The sequence below is a fragment of the Tachysurus vachellii genome, chromosome 10, assembly GCF_030014155.1.
Source record: "Tachysurus vachellii isolate PV-2020 chromosome 10, HZAU_Pvac_v1, whole genome shotgun sequence".
NCBI classification, from domain to species: domain Eukaryota; kingdom Metazoa; phylum Chordata; class Actinopteri; order Siluriformes; family Bagridae; genus Tachysurus; species Tachysurus vachellii.
In genome coordinates, this window is record NC_083469.1 from 12,051,525 (window position 1) to 12,071,076 (window position 19,552).

A 19,552-nucleotide genomic window follows, 5' to 3' on the forward strand; every position below is an offset into this window, starting at 1 on the left:
AGCGAAAGCCCAGAATTTCAAACTACTCTTCTTACACACCTCACACACCTCTTCTTAAAAGTCTCTTTGTTCTGCTTATATAAAACATAGGTTGAAATAAAGTAACCTATCTCAGTCCAGTGATGGGCACATTAACATCACATAACCTGTCATTTGCAATAAAATCTCAAACACACCCAGATGTTTTTCTAACAGTTAACTCTGTCTTTATTTTCACATTCACAACACAAACATGTCAGCATCTGCATTTAAACAAGTTAACAGAGAACAAAGGAGAAGGTGTGTGTGCAGAGTGTGTGTTTGTTATTATGTTTGTGTATGAACTTGTTTATGTGTGTTTGTGCTTCAGTATGTGAATGCTCTATATTTGGTAATATGTTCTTTCTTGAGCAATTAGCTTTACAAAATTTTACTGCTGAACCTCAGTAGTAATTGGCTCTCAAGATATTTACAATGCAATAAAATACAATCCCGTTTTTATATTGTATGTAAGTTTCTCACTTTTGTGAAGTGTCCGGATTTGTGATTCAATGCAAAACGTCACAGTATGCTGTTCACTTTATGGAGCTGGACTTCTTGTAACGTACTTCAATGCGTTTTGATGCACAGAGCAAGCACCGCATTATTAAACTCTTCTTTTTGACATCTTGGAGTGAAAACATAAACTGAACTTGAGGTCACGGGTGATCTGCCTCCGACAAATTTGAAAAAAGTTAACGGTGAAAAGAAATGATTTCAATAGCGCTAGAAACCACTAAGTATGGAAAACCTTTTGTGAATTCTTAAAAGAATCCTTGACTAAAGAGATTTTGTTTTTATATTATGTTAAAGGTGAACTGCTAATTTATAATGAGTCTTTTCAAATTAATTTTGGTTCCTGAAATATGATAAAGTTGCTGGGTTCTTATCTGCATCCTACTGAAAAGGTACACACAAAAATCCTCTCGGTAATGAAACCAACCAATTAAAAACAAACGTTAAGGTCAAGGTACTCTACAGCCTTTATTCTCTGCTGGCCTGGTGTCTTACAGTTTTTTCCCCACCAAACCAGATGCAGCTCAGGTTGATAATTAGCTATAGAACTGGGTCTATGAATCACTGTATTGCTGTACTGCTATTTATCCTGGTCAGGGTTATAATGAATCCAGAGCCTTTCCCAGAAACACTCAGCTCTATATGCGAATACACCACTGATAGGCCACCTGTCCATCGCAGTGCACCACGCACACACATCCCTAGAGGCAATTCACTTAATCCAGTCCAACTGCTGGCATGTTTTTAAAAGGTTGGAGAAAACCAGAGATCCTGGAGGACATGCTAAAAACATGAAAAACACAAACAGAAATCCATGCTCTAGATCGAACTGTGAATACTATCCCCTGCTAGATGTTTATTAGTTCTTTTAAAGCATACCAAATGTTGCACCGTATGTTTTCATGACTGCTGTAGGCCCACTGATCTCACATGTATTGATCCTCCTTTAATCCAGTCACGTGGTGTATATTGATCTTACCAAGGCATTCATGTGGAAAAATAAATATATATATAAAGTAAATATAACCACATTTAGTGAATGAGAAAATACACCTACAGTACATATCTTATACACCTACACACCAAAACCTCAACCCACCACAATAACAGCTCTTTTAATGCTAGAATTTTTTGCTATAAAAAAAGCACAAGGCTCAAAGGCTTTGTCTTCTCTAAGTAAGGTGACTTTTTTGGAAGTGTAATGAATATAATGCAGTCTGTCCCCATTCTGGACAGGAATAAGGCACAGAAGTAGAATAAATTAGTCCTGTCTGAAAAAAAGACTTATTTTTAGACTTTGAAATGTCCTACTCCATATGCAAGCATAGGTGCTGTTTTATATTGCAAAAGCTCTATGAGAAAAGGCTAGCCATTTGTGACCTGTCACATTAAGGACATGTGGAGCAGAAATAGGAACAGAAAAGGCTAAACAGAGCATACTGGGTTCTTTGCACATTCAAATGTTTTATTTCAGCAATAATACAGTTTGTTCAACACTGTTTTGTGTGTATTTACATTCTCTGCAACATAGCTTTTTATGGTTAGATCCTTTGAGTTAAAATACTGAAACATTCAGTGAATGAAATTTCACAGTGGATACCCTGACTAACACTACAATGTCAGCAAATGCCAGCCTGATACACAGAGATTTCCCATGGCTGTATAGATGTGGTTTCCTTCATCCATTATAAATAAGTTCAGGATCTAAGCTCCTGCATTTTGAAAGGCTTTTCTTTTTACCCCACTCATTGCTGTTTGATGTTACATATGTACAAGGTGTTACATCCACACGCCAAAGAATGTGCTTCAGATGAGAAGGTTCCATTATCAGCAAGGTGTACTAATTAAAGAGTTGTTTCTTGGGAATTTGCACGTGCCTTTATTCTGTCTGTACTCTCAGAGCGTAAACCAATACTGGAATATAATCCACTTTGTAGCTGCTTACTGGAAATGTTAATGTGTACAGTCTCCTTTTCATAAACAGGCAGAACACAGACTGTGTTTGTTAAAATAGTTATAAAATAGTTGTTACTAATAATGTTGGCTAGTTATTTTGAGCCTTGAATTCTACAATATTTGAAATATGTTAATATAAGTCGTGGAGGTATATATAAGTTTATGTGAGAAAATAGACCATTATTATTTTTGTTACGTATATACTGTATTTTATGAAAATATTCTTAAATAACAGCACATCCAGAACTGTTTTTCCCTTATGCATTAAAACAAACAAAACAATGTGTAATATGAACCTGTGATTTGAATTAAAATTCAAACTGCTGTTAGAGCTGTAGAGCTCTTATAGAAAATGAATCAACACCTTCTGTCTGATTTGAGATTTCAACACCATTAAGAGAATAAATTATACATCAAATGTGTTTTTTTAATGGTGTCTCTCAGATATCTTGACATATAATTGAAATAAATTATTAGTTTTTTTGCTAATAATTTATGTAAAAATATATATGAATAATAATAATAATAATAATAATAATAATAATAATAATAATAATAATAATAATAATAAATTAATATTAGCAGTAGTATTGTATCAAGAGCAGCCAATATAAAGAAAATGTTCACCACAGTAGAGAAAAGTATGAATATATATAGCCTTGCAGAAATGCCTGAAATGGAAAAAAGTTCTATATAGAACAAGTTAAGGCTTGCAGCCCAAAACACAGTGCCTGACAGAGTTTAAAAAATGTTGCTTTATTTGCATGTAAAAAAAAAAAACAGTTTTTGCAGTATTTTGCAGTCCTTTATGCCTGATTTATGCATGAAACATGCATCACATCCCACAATATATACGCCATACTATTCCCTCATATTGTTGCTTAATATTTGAAATTATAGAGCATACAAACTCTGATGGGGGACTTTGGCTGAAGATCTAACCGTTTGTATCTCAACTGTACAAAATAAGATGACGTTCTAAAGACAGTAGTTCTATAGTTTTCTCATGGGACAAGCAGGGAAAAGATTTGAATGATCTGGAAAGGACACAATAAATAAAGATAAATCAAGATATTACTTCCAGCTGGTGCATGGGTTTCAATTCTAAATTATATTAGAACTTTGTCTTTTTTAAATGATGCAAAGGAAAAGCTAATGCCAGCTACTAACAAATTACATTCCTGATAACAGTTTATGGACTGCAGCAAAAACACAGTTGTAAATGGTCATGTTTCCACAATGTATTCTTTTGATGGTTGTGTCTTCTATATAAACACTGTAAATATACTACATCTACTACTACTACTACTACTACTACTACTACTACTACTACTACTACTACTAGAGATCTAGTAACTTTCACTGTGATGAAGAAATGAACACTGCAATAAGACCCTAGAATTGGCATTCTGCTAGTAATGATCAAAACAAGCTAATAAAATATTGTGTTTTATGACCATTCAAAATGAACAATGCAAATACAGTCTGCAAATACATCAAGATGTTGAATGGCCATTGCAGATTGGACATTGCAGTATCCCCTTTGTGATGTATCAGTGGAATTGCTGTATACTGTATACCATTTAATTTTCATTTTTAAAACCAGATGAGCCACCTTCAAATTATAGCATGCTGGTCACACTATCATACTTGTATATATTAAGTATTCTTCATTTGCTCTGTAGCTTCCTTTACATGCATTTGCTGCATGGTTTTTGAAAGGAAAGCAATACTCAAGGATCATTGGGTTACATATCTATGTATTCCTTAATGATATTTCAGGAGTAAATCATGCATGAAGAATAGATCCTTTTGGATTTATGGTGACAAAGAAGGTGTCAGCATTAAAAAAAAGAGTGTAGGATAGGGCTTAAGATGAAGAGGACATCAGACACCATGACTAAAATACAGTATTTGACCAAATTCCCACCACATCTTGCAGGAACTGTAGACTGTGCAGCAGCAGACAGCTTTATTTGGAACTGCCTCAAAGACACACCATAGCCTCTATGAATAAACTTGAAGTGAATTAATAAGACTGCAAGAGTTCTAGATTTTCAAGTTTTCACCACATACTGTGGTCTATATACTGTTTCAGTCTCTTACAAAAGAATGCCTGAACACAGAGAAATAATGCTATCATCCGTTTTTTTAATGTGTCCTATGCCAATCATAATGTATTCATGATCATTGCCACCACATTCAAAAGAAAGAACTCCCCCCTGCTCCAAACAACTCTTTATTATGGGTATTTGTAAGGGAACCTGCAAGGAAATCCTCACAAAAAACTGTCAGAAAACATATTCTAAGTATTCATGAGGACCCTAGAACTTATGCTAGGGGACTGGGGGCACAAAGCAAAGAACACACTTATTCACACACTGTGGACAATCAGCTACAATGCACGGATTTGAACTGGGAGAGGAAACCAGAATACCCAGAGGAACTCATTGGGAGAACGTGCAAACTATGCACACAGGGCAGAAATGGGAATCTAACCCCAAATCCTGTATGTGCAAAGCAAACCATTAGGCCCAAAGTCACATAATTGACACAATTCTTGTGAAAATAAGAGAGTTTATGCATTCATAAAAAGTTTGAATGTACAACTGTTTATTTCAGGTGTACTTCACTAGAAGTCTTCAGAATGAGAACTCTCCAAATTCACTGAAATATTTGCATTATATTTCTAATTTATAGGTTTTAAAATAATAAAAATATTAATTCAATACTTCAAAATGTATAATTATAAGAAAACAACCAACAACTTGGTGTTGTCATACAGCCTATCACCAATCATACAACTGTTACAACCATGATTATTCTGTAGTTATGTTTTAAATGTTTTATTTCTCTTATACCACAGCAAATTTTAAACTTTAACTGAAACTATTTTTACTTTTATTTCACTACCGGAGATATAACACAAAAAAGCAACTTATGTTGATTTGTGAGGGTTATTTAGGGTTGTACTGACTTAAAACAGAGTAGCTTTACCTTCTAATTGTTACAAAGTGCTGACACCTTCAGAAAAATGATAAATAAACAACGTAGAAAGGCCGTCATTCAAGTCACAAAACAAATTGTTACTATAGAAATTATAACACAGAATGAGTTCAATAATAAAAGTGGGTGCTTTGCCTTGCAGTCAGAAGTGCAAGAGCCTGTACATCTTTCATATATTCCTAGACAATCTATAAAATCTCTTTAATAAATCAACTTTAAGTAGATGAGTGTCCATGTAATGCTTCACAGCCTGAACCAGATAAAACCCAAAAACTAAACCAATAGCTACAATTCTCTACATTTGAAGATAAGATAGATAATAATCTTGCAATAAACATATTAGCATGCTAGGATAGATATATGTATTCATATTATTTGCACTTTCATTTTCACACTTGGATGAAAAACCACCATGACAAAATACATGACATGTTCTCAAAGTTTCTTCCTTATAGTGATACATGAACATAAATAAATCTACAGGTTTATATCTGATAGATACTGATTAGAAAGATGTCCCACAATAATCCTTATGTATCTGACTATAGATTATACAGTAGCATTATTTAACCAGCAGTGTCAACTTTTGCATCTTACTTTGTCTATCATCATAACAGCTTCATATATTTCCCTGGAGTATGAAGACAGTGCAGGATCACAGCAGCACTTCCAATAATGCTCTCTAAATCTAAATCTAAAGCCAGAGAAGACCTCTGTCCTGCTGTATTCCTCCACTCTGTGTTTTTCCTGCTCATTAAACTCTCACAACATTGATGTAATGTTTAACAGTGAGTAAAACGAAAACATGCTCTCTCAAAAGGCTTAAGAAATTCTGTTTTCACTGCAATTCATCAAAATGCTATGACATTTTTTATGGTTGCAGAGGTGTACTTATTTAGTCTTGTTGCAGCTTGTCACTTTCTAAAGTGTTTTGTTTTTTAGTAGGAGGATTGCAGACAGGGCACATCCATACAATTTTTACAGAATTTTATTTTATCATCAAATGAAAGACATTCTTTTCTGCTCCATAATCTCTAGAGATCTTCAGAAGTGACACATTTTGGAACAAAATGTTTGTACTAACAAGGACTAATTTAATGAAGAAAAAGAAGACGACGAAGAAGAAGAACCAAGAACATTTTGCTTCACATACACAAACTCATTAATACTGCTTTCAGAAAAAACATCTTTAATTATCAGTATAAACACCTTAATAGACTCATAAGACAAACTGATTTAAATGCATTGGCAACACTCACACTTTATATGAGCATGACAATAAGGCTATAGAGGTTATTTAATTAAGAGAGCACTGTGCAAGAACATTAAAGCTGCTCATGAAGCTTCTTATTGCTCATTATATATTCTCACATGCATACATCAGAAGACATCATGCTCACAACACACAATGAGCAAATATAATGCACTTTTCTTACACTATGGCTATTGAGCCTACAGTATCTTGAGTGCACAAAATACAATGGCACTTTAATTAATTCTCAACATTGTGAACTCTCAAATCGTGTTCAGTTTGCTGTCTTAATTTTATGTCACCATTAATCCAAATCTCTATGTATAATATTCACTTCTTAAATGCAGATTTATTATATAAATGAATAAAACGATATGTGCCTACAGTCCACTCTGAAGCTTCGCAAGGCCAATTCATTTGTTTGTGTTATACACCAAAGGTGAATAGGAGATATGAGTTTAAAATTTTCAGCCTTAATTTCCTTGTATTGACATATAAATATGTTAAACAACATAAAACATTGAACCCTTTGTATTAGACCACCCACTTTTAGGTCAGCAAATTTGTAAGAACAGATATCAATTCTCAAAGTTAAAGTAATAAAACTTCATATTAGGTTACATGAATCCCTTGCTTGTAGTAACTGCATCAATGGTTTCTGCTTCTTTCTGCTTTTCCTTTTTCTGCTTTTACTGAAGATTACTACAGTTGCTATTTTTTTCTCGCGGGTTGAGGGATGTGAGGGTGGTAGAGGGTTCTTCCTTTGGTCTCCTCTTCGGAGTGCTTTGTTGTGTTGCGGGAGTGTTGTGGGTAATTGTCTTGCTGCATGATAGTTCCTCCCAATTAATTTGGATTCATTTCTCTGTAAAGTGGCAAACAAAATCTTCTTGCAAATGTCAGAATTCAATTTGCTGCTTTCATTAGGAGCTGCATCATCAATAAAAATTAGTAAGCTTGTTTCTTAAGCAGCCATGCAATCCCAAACCAGGACTCTACCACCACCATGTTTCACAGATGAGCTTGTATGGATCATTAAAACAAATCCTTTCTTCCTCCACACTTTGACCTTTCCATCACATTGTTAGAACTTAATCTTGGTCCCATAGCTTTTGTGGCTCATATCTGTATTTCTTTGTGAATTCCAATCTAGTCTTCTGATTCTTACTGCTGTGGTTTGCATCTAAAGGGAATGGCCCTATATCACTGCTCTCTAAGTCTTTTTCAAACAGTAGATTGTGAAACCTTCACTCCTGGCCTGTGGAGGTGTTTTTTTTTTTTTTTTTTGGTGGTTTTCCTTCACAAATCTCACAGTGATTCTGTCAGCAGTTGTTGTTGTTTTTTCTTGGCTGACCAGTTCGATGTCTGTTGCTCAGTATACCATTGGATTTTGTCTTCTTCATGAAATTCCAAATTGTATTGGCTATGCCCAAATGTTTCTGCAATTCCTCTGATTGATTTTCCCTATTTTCTCAACTTCAAAATGACTTGCTTTCTCTCCCATAGACAGTTCTGTGATCTTCATGTTGTTATATCCTTTTTAACAACAAATGCAGACTTCACAAGTGAACCGAAATCTAAAACCAATAGTGGATGTTTAGAGTTATTTATAGTGTAAACAATCAATCTAACAGAAGCCACATGTTCTGTATATGCTCACCTAAAAATTGAGTGGTCTTGTACAAAATGCAAATATAAAATTAAAAAAAATGCAAATACCTTGCTATGAAAGCTGAAATTCCAAACTTTCTTTACAGATGCATCTTTTCTTGTCCACAGCAAAAAATATTAATTGGCTTTGCAGTTCTTAGAGTTTCGGAGTATACTTATTCTTCAATTCACTCTTTGAAAAACAACCGACTTTGAAAATGAAGAAAATGAAGCAGCCAGACAGAGGAACCTATGGACTGAATATACTAAAATAAACATCATTAAGTATGGCTAATTCCTTTTATACCTCCTCGGCATGCTGATCAAGCTTTGCCTTATATTCAGAATTTATTGGCCACATTTTAAAGGGTATAATTTAGTATTTCGTTAATCTGTCAAGTGATTGCTGATTAGCATATTGCTAAGCCAACCAAGGCTGTATATTATGACCCTAATGAAATGTGATGAATAAAACATCTCTTGACTGAGAGATGTTATTTGTAAAAATATTGCTAATTGTCAGGTACACCCCACTGATCATAGATAACAGACAGATAAATTACTTGAGAGCATATTTCTCAGTTTTTTTTTGTTTCCTTAATGAGGAATGCTCCTGGCAATATTTCTCCTTTATTCTCAAGAAACTAAAACAAGACCCATAGTCTGCTAAATATTAGATGCACACACCCTCCCTCCCAAAGCAACAATATTTTGATCCCAGATGAAATTGGTGGTCTTTCACAAACAGACCCCTGCTGACAGTGTAAATGGGAACTCGCTTGGTGAAGCCCTGGTCACATCCCACAGCCGCTGGTTTTGAGAGGCTGCTCTGAATCCCCAGCAAGCCTCATCTATATTGCTTGAAATGAGAACAATATATAAAAGACAACAATGAGGCCACAGGAATGGAAAAAATCAGCATCTGAAGAAAACGTGAAAAGAGTATTAAGTTTCTCTGCTGCATTTCACAAGACTTAACCTCAGGGGTATGTTGCAAAATCCACAAAGGTCTACAGGAAAGTGAGAATACTCTCTCCAAGTGAAAGGAGGCACATTTTAGATAGAAGTACTAATTGTCACTGATAAACCTTTTAACTCAGTTTAGATTTCTGATAATGTCCTGTTCACTATACATTAATAAAATGTGAATACATGTCTTATGAAAAAGTGAAGATAACAATCCTATTCCATCGTAAATAAATGCACTTTTGTTTAGTTTTTCAGAGCTGTGCACGGTTGCTTGATATTTTCACTGCTCTTAAAGATACATAAATATTCTACTGATGTCCATTTGTTGAAGAATCCATTTCTTCAGGAGGGTTTTTGATGCAAGTCAAGTGTTTTTATCAGTATAAATGAGTTGGGAGCAAGAGGCAGGGGGAGGGAGGAAAAAATTATGCTTTCATGCTAAACTGTTGATGCGGTGTTCCCTGAAAATGTGAAATATCTTCCCCAGGGTGACTTGCATCCTGACATGCAAGGAATAACAACCATTGCGGAGGAGGTGAACAAAGCTGCCTCACAGGCTCAAGCGAAGGTGTCTCCCACCATCTCAGTTAACTGCTCTGTCATGCTGCATTCCACCGAGCATATCAGGATGAGCGTGGTGCAAATTTAGGCCCCGCTGCCTCCTTTTGCCCTTGCCAAAGTTGAGCCTGTGTGGTGTGCAGAGGCCCTTCTGTTAGCCACCCCATGTGAAATGAATGTTTATCAGCCAGGCTGTCTAAGCAGCAGTGACTGGCTCTTTCTGAAGCCAGGGCCGCTGGATCTGCCTTTGGCCCTGTTCCCAGCCACGCTTTACCTCCCACATCACATTGCACAGAGAAGGAGCTGAAATGCACTTTTACCACTCAGCATGTAGGTTGCAACATTTGACACTTGTTAAAGGTCTTTTGAGAAATTCGATGTATGGCATTATTTGATAGTTTTTTTTAAGCTAATCAAAAGTGAAACTCTGTCACACATTATTTATATCAAACAAAGCCCTAATTAAATTATGCTGAAATTACATTAAGCTGTAGGAAAAGCTTGAAGTCATTACATCAGTTTAATAAATCTTAATAATTCAACATAATCTACACTGAGATTCTGATAACTATAAAGTGTAAAAACATTCGAATAACAACAAAAAAAAAAACAGCTTGACTGAAAGCTGTAAATTGATATTGCATTAATGAGATGTGGGTTAAGACTGGCTTACATTATTTATTATTTGTAATTATCATCATGTTTAAGGTCAATGTCATAATTCATCCAAATAGCCACAGAAACAGTTATGTGGTACATCTGAAATTGTTGAGAATGTTCAGCGTTCAATAAATCTTAGACGGCTCATTTACGCACAGCATCCCTCTGTTATTAGTTCTGCAAAACATATATAAAAAAACCCACTGATGTACTGTGCTGCTTCATTATCTACTCCATGCGTTTTAATGCAGTTCGTCTAGGAGCTGTCCAGTACAAACAGTGCTGATGTCCTCTAGCAGTACCAGTCAATCTCTTCTCTCATTCACTGCCTGTCAGGTTTCGCGTCACGAGAACTGATGCACCACCTCAGAAAGCATTCGAGGTTTTTTTTAAATACCAAACCGACGAATTACTTCGACTATAAAGAGAAACGGGCTATATATACAATATCCAATCAAAGTTCGTTGCTCCTTAACGCATCCAGGGAAATGTTATACTCCCCAAGACTTACAGACGCACGGCACTACATCATGACGACGTTATAAGCGCGCGTAAAGAGTCGAGGCGTCGGTGATTACAGTAGTGAGCTGCCATATACCCTTCACCAACTGCACGCACACAACTTAGGACAGAAACGCATCGACCCAAACTTCCTGTCTTATTGGAACTATCTGGCGTTTTACAAGGCGGAAATTAGTACTTGTACGTTTATGTCACTACTTCTGGCGGCTCGCGAAAAAAGCTGGAGCTGTTCTCATTGCGCCCTGAGAGGATATTTCGCTTCCTGTGCCAACTTGGACGTTCCGAGACTGAATCGTTGACGTGAGCGCGATGTTCGGCTCCCTGGAAAGTGAGCGACCCTGAAGCTCGTTTTCTCTCTCTATCTTTATCTCTCTCTATTACCGGATAAATGTGCGAGCGACGTGCGTTTGGATTGAAGCAGCGGCTGCGCTGGAAATGAACACGGCCGGCAAACGTCGAGCCGATCCGCTCGAGCGCCCCGGCAGCCTCTGGCACCCCACATGGGTGAGGAAACCTGGGCTCTCTTCCTTCAAACACACGCTACTGATCACTGAGCATGTTTGTTTATTAGGCTGTTGTAAGGGCTGTGTAAACTGGGCAGAAATTGGATTGCTGTATCAGTGGCTGATCCAATATAAACACATAACGCGACTTTGTAATGCATAGAGAGCTGATAGGATACGTTAATAAATACGCATTAATAAATGAAGCTAAATGTGGAATTTAAACATGACGAGCATGTGAGGGCAAATCTCGCTTTACGAGCGTTACAGAAAGCACAACGGAGAGGCTTATCTTATGTGAACATAGCTTCATTCACTTATTGGCTTCCGTACTTTAATGCAGTTATTTAGAATCACGTATATGGCAGTATGAACCTTAAAAGTACCACCATGTACTGTAAGTAAAAAGTGTTTGAGGTAAAGACACACAATCAGTTAAGATGAATAGTAATATAGTATAATTCTTTGGGGATGGTGGACTGTCTTTTTCTGTTTTGTTTTATTTTTTCTACTGTGGATTCCTTGTCATATATATATATATATATATATATATATATATATATATATATATATATATATATATATATATATATATATAATATGTATATGGTCATTTTACATTCTACATCTTTGTAGATTGCAGACCAAAGCTGTTTGTGTTGTGTAGCTTTGTTTTTCATTTTCTTCTTCGGAGAGATATGATGTGAAAAAGTATATTGACTATTTTCTCTTTTCTCTTTTCCCGATTTCTACAGTCGTCTCATAGAATTGTACTTGCATTACAGTTGAAGTGATGATGAATTTTCCCCATAAAGCAGGAAACCACATGCTAATAATTGCCTTACTATTAATAGCGCTGAAAGAGTGTCTCATTTAGTATGACATTGTTAGGGATGCTTTTTTTGCTGAATAGGTATGCTGTTGGTGTTGGCAGCACTAAATGAACTCAAACAAATCTGTATAGAATATTAATTTATTTCATAAGATTTTGCATAATATCCTGCTTAAAAAATCCTAATTTTCTTAAGTAATAATTTTTGACAGAGTAAGCAAGAACACACTTGCCAAAGAACAACTCTCCTTACCACTGAATACAGGTTAGATAATAATAAATCTGACAGTGGTGATAATAAGCTCTGAGCTTTAACACTTAAATGTCAGAAACTTCAGCAAAGTCAAAGCAGCTAATTCCTTATGAACCATAACTGTAAGGGGGATTTTCACACATTTCTCCTAACAGCTGTGCATGGAAGGGAGGTGAGATGTTGCAGAGGTTTACATATGGAATTTGTAATTGGATTTAACAAGAGAACTTCAAAGGCCTTGACCTGGGAAGGGAAAACACAATAATTGCATAAAAAACATCATATTCTGTACCTCTGTGTTTAAAGCCTATTTTATATGAAATTTTATATCTTTATCTGAGCATGGTGCTTATGTATAAGACTCAATAAAACTCAGATGGAAGTGCCAACAATTAGGCGTGTGTTATATTCAGGTCATGTTAATGCAGCAGTTGATCAGATTCAACTTGCTAATTAGACATATTTCCCAGGATGGTATTTCTTCATAAACCGTCACTAGATTTACATGATCTATACTGGCTGATGAGATTTACTGAACAAGTTGTTGTTGCTAAAGACTTTTATTTAAATGGTTGTTCAGTTATAAAGGGTTATATATAATATATGCCTGTATTACTAGGAGGATGTGAGTAATGGATTATTTAAAGCACAACTACTTGTGTGATGGGCAGATCATCTTTCTAAGAAATTATTATTAAAGACAATTTGTCACACTCATGACATGCAAATTTGTATTTTCGGATATTGAACTGATTTGATGGCATTATTATGGCCTAATAGATCTCCCATTAATTCACATATTTTTTGGTGAAGATTCTATTTTAAGTGTAATTTTTTAAACATCTTTTTCCTCTAAGGTCTATTTACCCATTTTCTCATTTCTACAAGTGCCAGCTGAGCTAATGACGGTCATAAAAATCATTGCAGTGTTTTTGTGCCCTGTATTATTTTGCCATTTAAATTGTGCAAACAGTACAGATAATTTTCAACATGAATCGTATTATGTTATGCAAGATGTGATGTACACGTACACAGACAAAGACACAATAGAATAACAGGATTTCTGCAAAGTATAGCATTCACTAGATGAACCACCAATTTAAATAGGATTGCACACTATAATATTTGTTGATACCTTTCGCAGCAGTGGCCTTTGCAATACTAATACTGCAACAGTGTGTAATATGCAAAAGGGCACACAAACAAACCATCATTTTTTATTGTGTTCTGTGAGCACTGTAACCCACTGTAACCTCAGAGGGTCCAGAAAAGTTTTTTGTGAGTGGTTTGATAAATCATAGCACTAGTAAGATAAAGAGAACACAGAAACACTTTGTTTCACACGTTATGAAGGACTTCTGCCCAAATCTGTTTTTTTTTGTATAAACTCTTCTAGTTCTCTGTGTAACAGAACAGAGCACTGACTCTATTCTCAAGAAAATATTATGCCAGAGTATAAAGAGCCAACACACTATACCGAATGATGGACATTTTTAGAACAGCATGTATCCTTTATGCTTTACTTGTTAATAGCACATGCATGACTTAACATAAATGACAGGGAAAACTGTGTAATGCGTTAATCTATATTTGAAATTCATGTTCATCACTGTGACATTAGTCAAAGACCTTAAGTATTACACTGCCTTTATTAGAACTATAGTCTAGAGTGTCATACACATGGTGCATTAAATAGAGGCAGTACAATAATCACTGATTATTATTAATTACTAATAAGAGTACCATTAACTTCCCAGAGTTGCTTATTTCCCTATAACTTCATGTACTACAGAGTGTTATTCCTTGTACATGAAAGAATTTCTCCAAGGTTGCTCTCACTCCCTCACTTCCATGGTTGCATTGGAATTAAAGCCTGAGGTGGGAATATACACTGGATAGGATGGCAGTCTATTAAGGGCTTCATGCACACACACCTTCACACCATCATTTACACCTAGAGGTAATTTGTGGATCATTTACAGACAGTAATGTTAGCTCGGGTATACTGGGAGGCAGCAACACTACCCGTTGTGCCACAGTGCTGCCTCAGTGATCATAGTATTGATTTTTTAAAGACATATGACATGTCAAATTCTTTATCTATTTAAAATAATTCTTCATCTAATTTAATAATTAGTTCCTCTGATCACTTACTTAAACAGCTAGAAATAATCATTCATTTTTCATGAGATTCTTCTCTTTTTTCCTCACTCTCTAAAGTTAAAAAGACACAATTGCAGTTTTTCTGATAAACCACAAAGCCCAACTTTCACTACCCTATAGTCTCTCCCATAGATGAAAGCATAAAGGAACTTCTTTACCTCAAAGTACCACTAAAATGTGCTACACTTTTTCCATCAGTATATCACCATTGCGGCTTTCCATTTAAAGTGGCATTTCATTTAATAACTTTTATTTTGTAGTACTTGCAGACATCCTGCTCAGTGAAGATGCATTTTGTCCTAATCTAGAATTAGTATGCATGACTCATTTGAATCAGCAGATGCATGGGCTGTATGATTAAACTACCATGAGGAATTATAAAAGATTAAATAAATAAATAAAAAATTGTGTGTATGTTTTACCTACAAGTAAATGTTTTAATTTCCTTTTTACTAGCTGATGGGCAGTGCATGAAAAAGTTACAAATTGATTTGAATGGTTCACTTTTTGTTTGATTGTTTTGTCTTTGGGAATTTGAGAGTTTGCTGAACTGTCCACTGCTGATTGATAAAACTTTTACAACCATAAATTCAGTGAACACTTACCCTGGGACAGGGCTGAGAAACAAAATAAAAAATTTATTGTTTAGCTTCAAGCTGATTCAAGCAGAACAGGACATTCTTCAACTCCAACACCAAAATGACATTTTTAAACCATTTAGAGAGCAATAAAAAGGCCAATATTGTATTTACATGCAGAATAATAGGTTTAATATAATTAAATAGGGCCAGGGTCACATATGGCAATTTCAGATAAGGACATATTCACATATACTGTCTTTGGAATTTTACTCTATACAACTATGAAATATTCATTCATTCATTCATTCATTCATTCATTCATTCAGTCAGTCATTCATTCATTTATTCATTCATCTTCAGTAGAAACTTTTTATTGGTTAGTGTCAGGTGGACATAAACCCTGTCCCAGAACAATTGGTGTGAGGCAGGAATACACCCTGAATGTGATGTCAGTCCATCACAGCGCATCATGCACACACTCATTTACAGCTAGGGTGTAGAAACATTAGAGGAATCTCATGCAAACACTGGAAGAACATTCAAAACTTGTACTAGTATCACAAACAGTAACCTGAGCTCAGGATTAATCTGGAGAGTCTGGAACTCTTTAGTGGCTACACCACACTACTGTTTGTGAGACAGTTCACCATAATGATATATCAGTATAACTGATTATTAGCACATGCTAAATTTAAACAGTAGATCATTAAGTGTGTTGTTTTAATTGGTTGTCCAAATCTTTTAATGTCACGATTGCAGATGCAGACATGCCACAGTGCTTCTAAGCTTGCTAATGATTCTCCACTTATTCCTGAGATCAGCTGTATTAATGTGGTTTACTGACCCGATGTAAGAGCTCCACACCTTCATTATTTTTCTCCACCTCTCCGTTACCTTTTTATTCTAATGCATAGTAGACAGTTTAAAATTTTAATACGTGCCTGATACATTTTAAGCTTTATTGTGCCATGTCTCTTGGTCATTTTTTACTAGACACATGGCACCTTTTACAGTAAAAGAGAACAATAGCAAAAGGGGAGACTGTTAGTGATTAAGATGACATTTCTTTATGTTTTAGAGGTCGATATTATTAAAATGGTGCTGATGCTTTTTTAATTATGCAATGTATGCACATCGTTTGTCTTTATCACGAAGAAGGAAGGCTAGATGTTTTTTGTTGTCTTCAATATATTGAATTAAGAAAGAGTTTCTTGTTAGCATCAATTTTCAAACCGTTTCAGTACTAATTACCTTTGAATCAACTTTGACAGCTTTGCTAAGCTAAAGCTGTTTTGTGTTTTGCAAAAGCACTGTAGCATGTCTTAAATATGGTTCGATTAAAGTCACATAAAGAGTATTCATTCAGGTACTTACTGCGTGTCAAATGCCATTTGGCCAAAAGATTTAGTAGTGTTATGTTGTAAATGAAGATCCCTGGTGACCATCCTAATAGAAGTGTACCTGGAAGTTGAGATTAGTCAATTTCTTTTCTAATCACTTTGAAAACTCCCTTCTGTATGATTCTTAGAAGAACGATTATTCAGTCTCAAACTTTATATGATTTCTGTCCATTCTGTGATTAGCAACATGGACAATCACAGTTGCTGCACAGAGCCCAGAATTACAGCAGATTCTGAACACGATTTACACCTCACAGATTCAAGTAACTGTACGTCTTTGATCTGTGGAAAAATACTGAGTTTTAAAAGGTGTAGTAGGTGTGATGCACTACAAGCTGTGATTACCTTTCCCTATCAGTGACTTTATGGATTAGAAAGAGTGTTTTTAATCTTGCACTACATGTTATATTGACTATTTATCACCTGTCCCTGCTGTGGAAAAAGGCAATATTCTTGGCTGAGGATCTGTGAGAAGCGTGCTTGGAGGAGTAGAAAATTATCAGGGCTGATCTCCAGGCAGCAGCTGACCTCCAGTCTCCTTCGCAGTAATGCTTTAAATGAGGCAACCCTGTCATCAGATTCTCTCTCTTTTTTTAGAAGGGAACAATTTTTTTTGACATACCTGAAGCAAACTTTCCTGAAAAAGTCAAAGGGCTGTGTGCTTTAATTTTTTTAAAACAGGTCAGACCTTTTCCTCTTTAGTAATGAAATCAGGAATATCCTCAGGCAGGACTTCAGAGATAAAAGCAGAGCAGAAAATGTCAATAGATGCATACATTTACCGCTTGGTTGATTTTACCACATCCACCCCTCATCAACTCCCATGCTTCTTATGCTGCATTTCACAGCTATTGAAATGTGTAGTAATGGAAACTAGTGCACACGCTATGCATCAGCACAGAGAACACAGCATGGTCTTTTCTCTTGGGCCCTGATTCTGCAATTTTTTTCATCTTTATAAACTTTTAAGTGAAACAGGTGATACATCAAACCTGACAAATGCTGCAAGATGTTTCATCCACAAACTGCATTTACTGTGTGCATACTGTATATTCTGATAGCATTAATAAAGTGACTATAGACTGTTAATTAGTTACCATTTGTTAGTTGTAATATGCGCACCGGGGTCAGCGGGGCAGAAGGGTACTCGTAGTTCATCATCAGAGAATCCTGCAGTAATGTACTGACTTAATTTTGCTTGCCATGCAGTGTAAATCTCAGGAGGCTAATGCAGTCTGGTGCAGATCCCAAAGTGCAGAATATATTTGTGTTCTCAAAGATTCAGTCTATGATTCAAAACTTTGATTAATTATCTTGTCCCTCTGGAGTTAGAGGTGAAGCCACTCGACCTAAATGTGCATGTCTCTTAAGAGAAATGGCCCCGGTGCCAGGCAGAGAACTAGTCCATGACAATCTAACTATATGTCTACACCAATTAATGTCATGCTCACGTGCGTCAGATATGCATACAATGTGTCAGCTAATGGTTTATCGCTTACCGAATACTTAACACACTTTATTTTTCAATAACTCGGGTATTTTTATATTGTATTTTTCACAGTAAGGTCAGTAAAGAAGACAAGGAAATATGTCCACAGGGCCATATTTATCTATGCATACTGTAAGAGTGCCTCTGCTTTAGATACTGTACTCACTGACATCCTCAAGACAATTACAGACTCAGGAATGAAGATCTACCTTCATGACCAGTACAGATCTGTTTGTATTTTGCTCACGTATTGAGGAATATTTTTCAATTTACCAGCTACAGTAATGTGTGCCTGGGATTAATTTCGGAGTCTAACTAAATTAACCGGAAAGCTTTACGCTATCTGTTCTTAGCACCTTATTCTTCTTTAAGAGGTACAGACCTGAAAGCTTGTTTTACTTAGTATATATTTAGTTAATCCCTTGAGAGCATTGTCTCTCATCTGGAAGAAAAAAAAAATAAAAAAAAATTCTGAGGCAGGAACTTTTCCAGAGATGAAAAATTGCAAACATGTTTGTTCTATGGAAGATTTTCTTATTTACAAATGTCATTCTCACTAAATTAAGATATATTTCAATGTTGTCAACTTTGACGTTTCGGCTGTTGAATATTCTTTGTTTGCATTTGGAAGCCAAGAAATACTGTGGCTACAACATGTTGGATCAGCAGCTATTGAGACTAATACAATTTAGAATGTTGCATGGAGGTTTCAGATATGAAAAAAAGTCTTTTTTAAAAGTTCTACACATGACTCCTGTAAAATCATTCAACTAACATTCAAATTTTTTTTGCTTTTCTGTTTACAGACAAAAACCGGACTCGCCCTTTTGTATGATGAAAAGACAAGTAATACTTATGACATCCGTTTAAAGTTAACTAAAGAGATATTGACCATACAGAAGCAGGATGTGGTCTGCATAGGTGGTGGTGCACATCACTTAAATGTAAGTACTGAGGCCTTGAACTGCACAAAAAGATTTAATTTCACAGATGCTTGAGCTGCTTTAGATTATTTCTAAGAGGCAAACATGCCACATTTTCAGCTATTTTAACACTGTGTACAGGACCAGTGTGGTGTAATGGGAAGATGGTTGTGTTACTGACAGATTACAGAGGATCAGCAGAAGTAGAGGCATTAGACTTTTTTATTTAGCATCTCAGTCAAGTGGTGTATTCTAATGTGTATTTTTGTAAGCATGGCCATCTTTCATACCACACACCAAGTGG

At 35.7% G+C, this 19,552-nt stretch overlaps 1 protein-coding gene across 1 annotated transcript in view; it reads left to right on the top strand.

Annotated features, from left to right (window-relative positions):
• Window positions 1-11,191: 11,191 nt before the first annotated feature.
• sntg2 (syntrophin, gamma 2) overlaps window positions 11,192-19,552 on the top strand; it is a 36,396-nt gene continuing 28,035 nt past the window's right edge. The window contains exons 1-2 of the mRNA XM_060879369.1: window positions 11,192-11,608; window positions 19,132-19,269. Of these exons, the coding sequence (XP_060735352.1) occupies window positions 11,540-11,608; window positions 19,132-19,269 (207 nt within the window). The 5' untranslated portion in view covers window positions 11,192-11,539. The remainder of the gene's footprint in view (window positions 11,609-19,131; window positions 19,270-19,552) is intronic.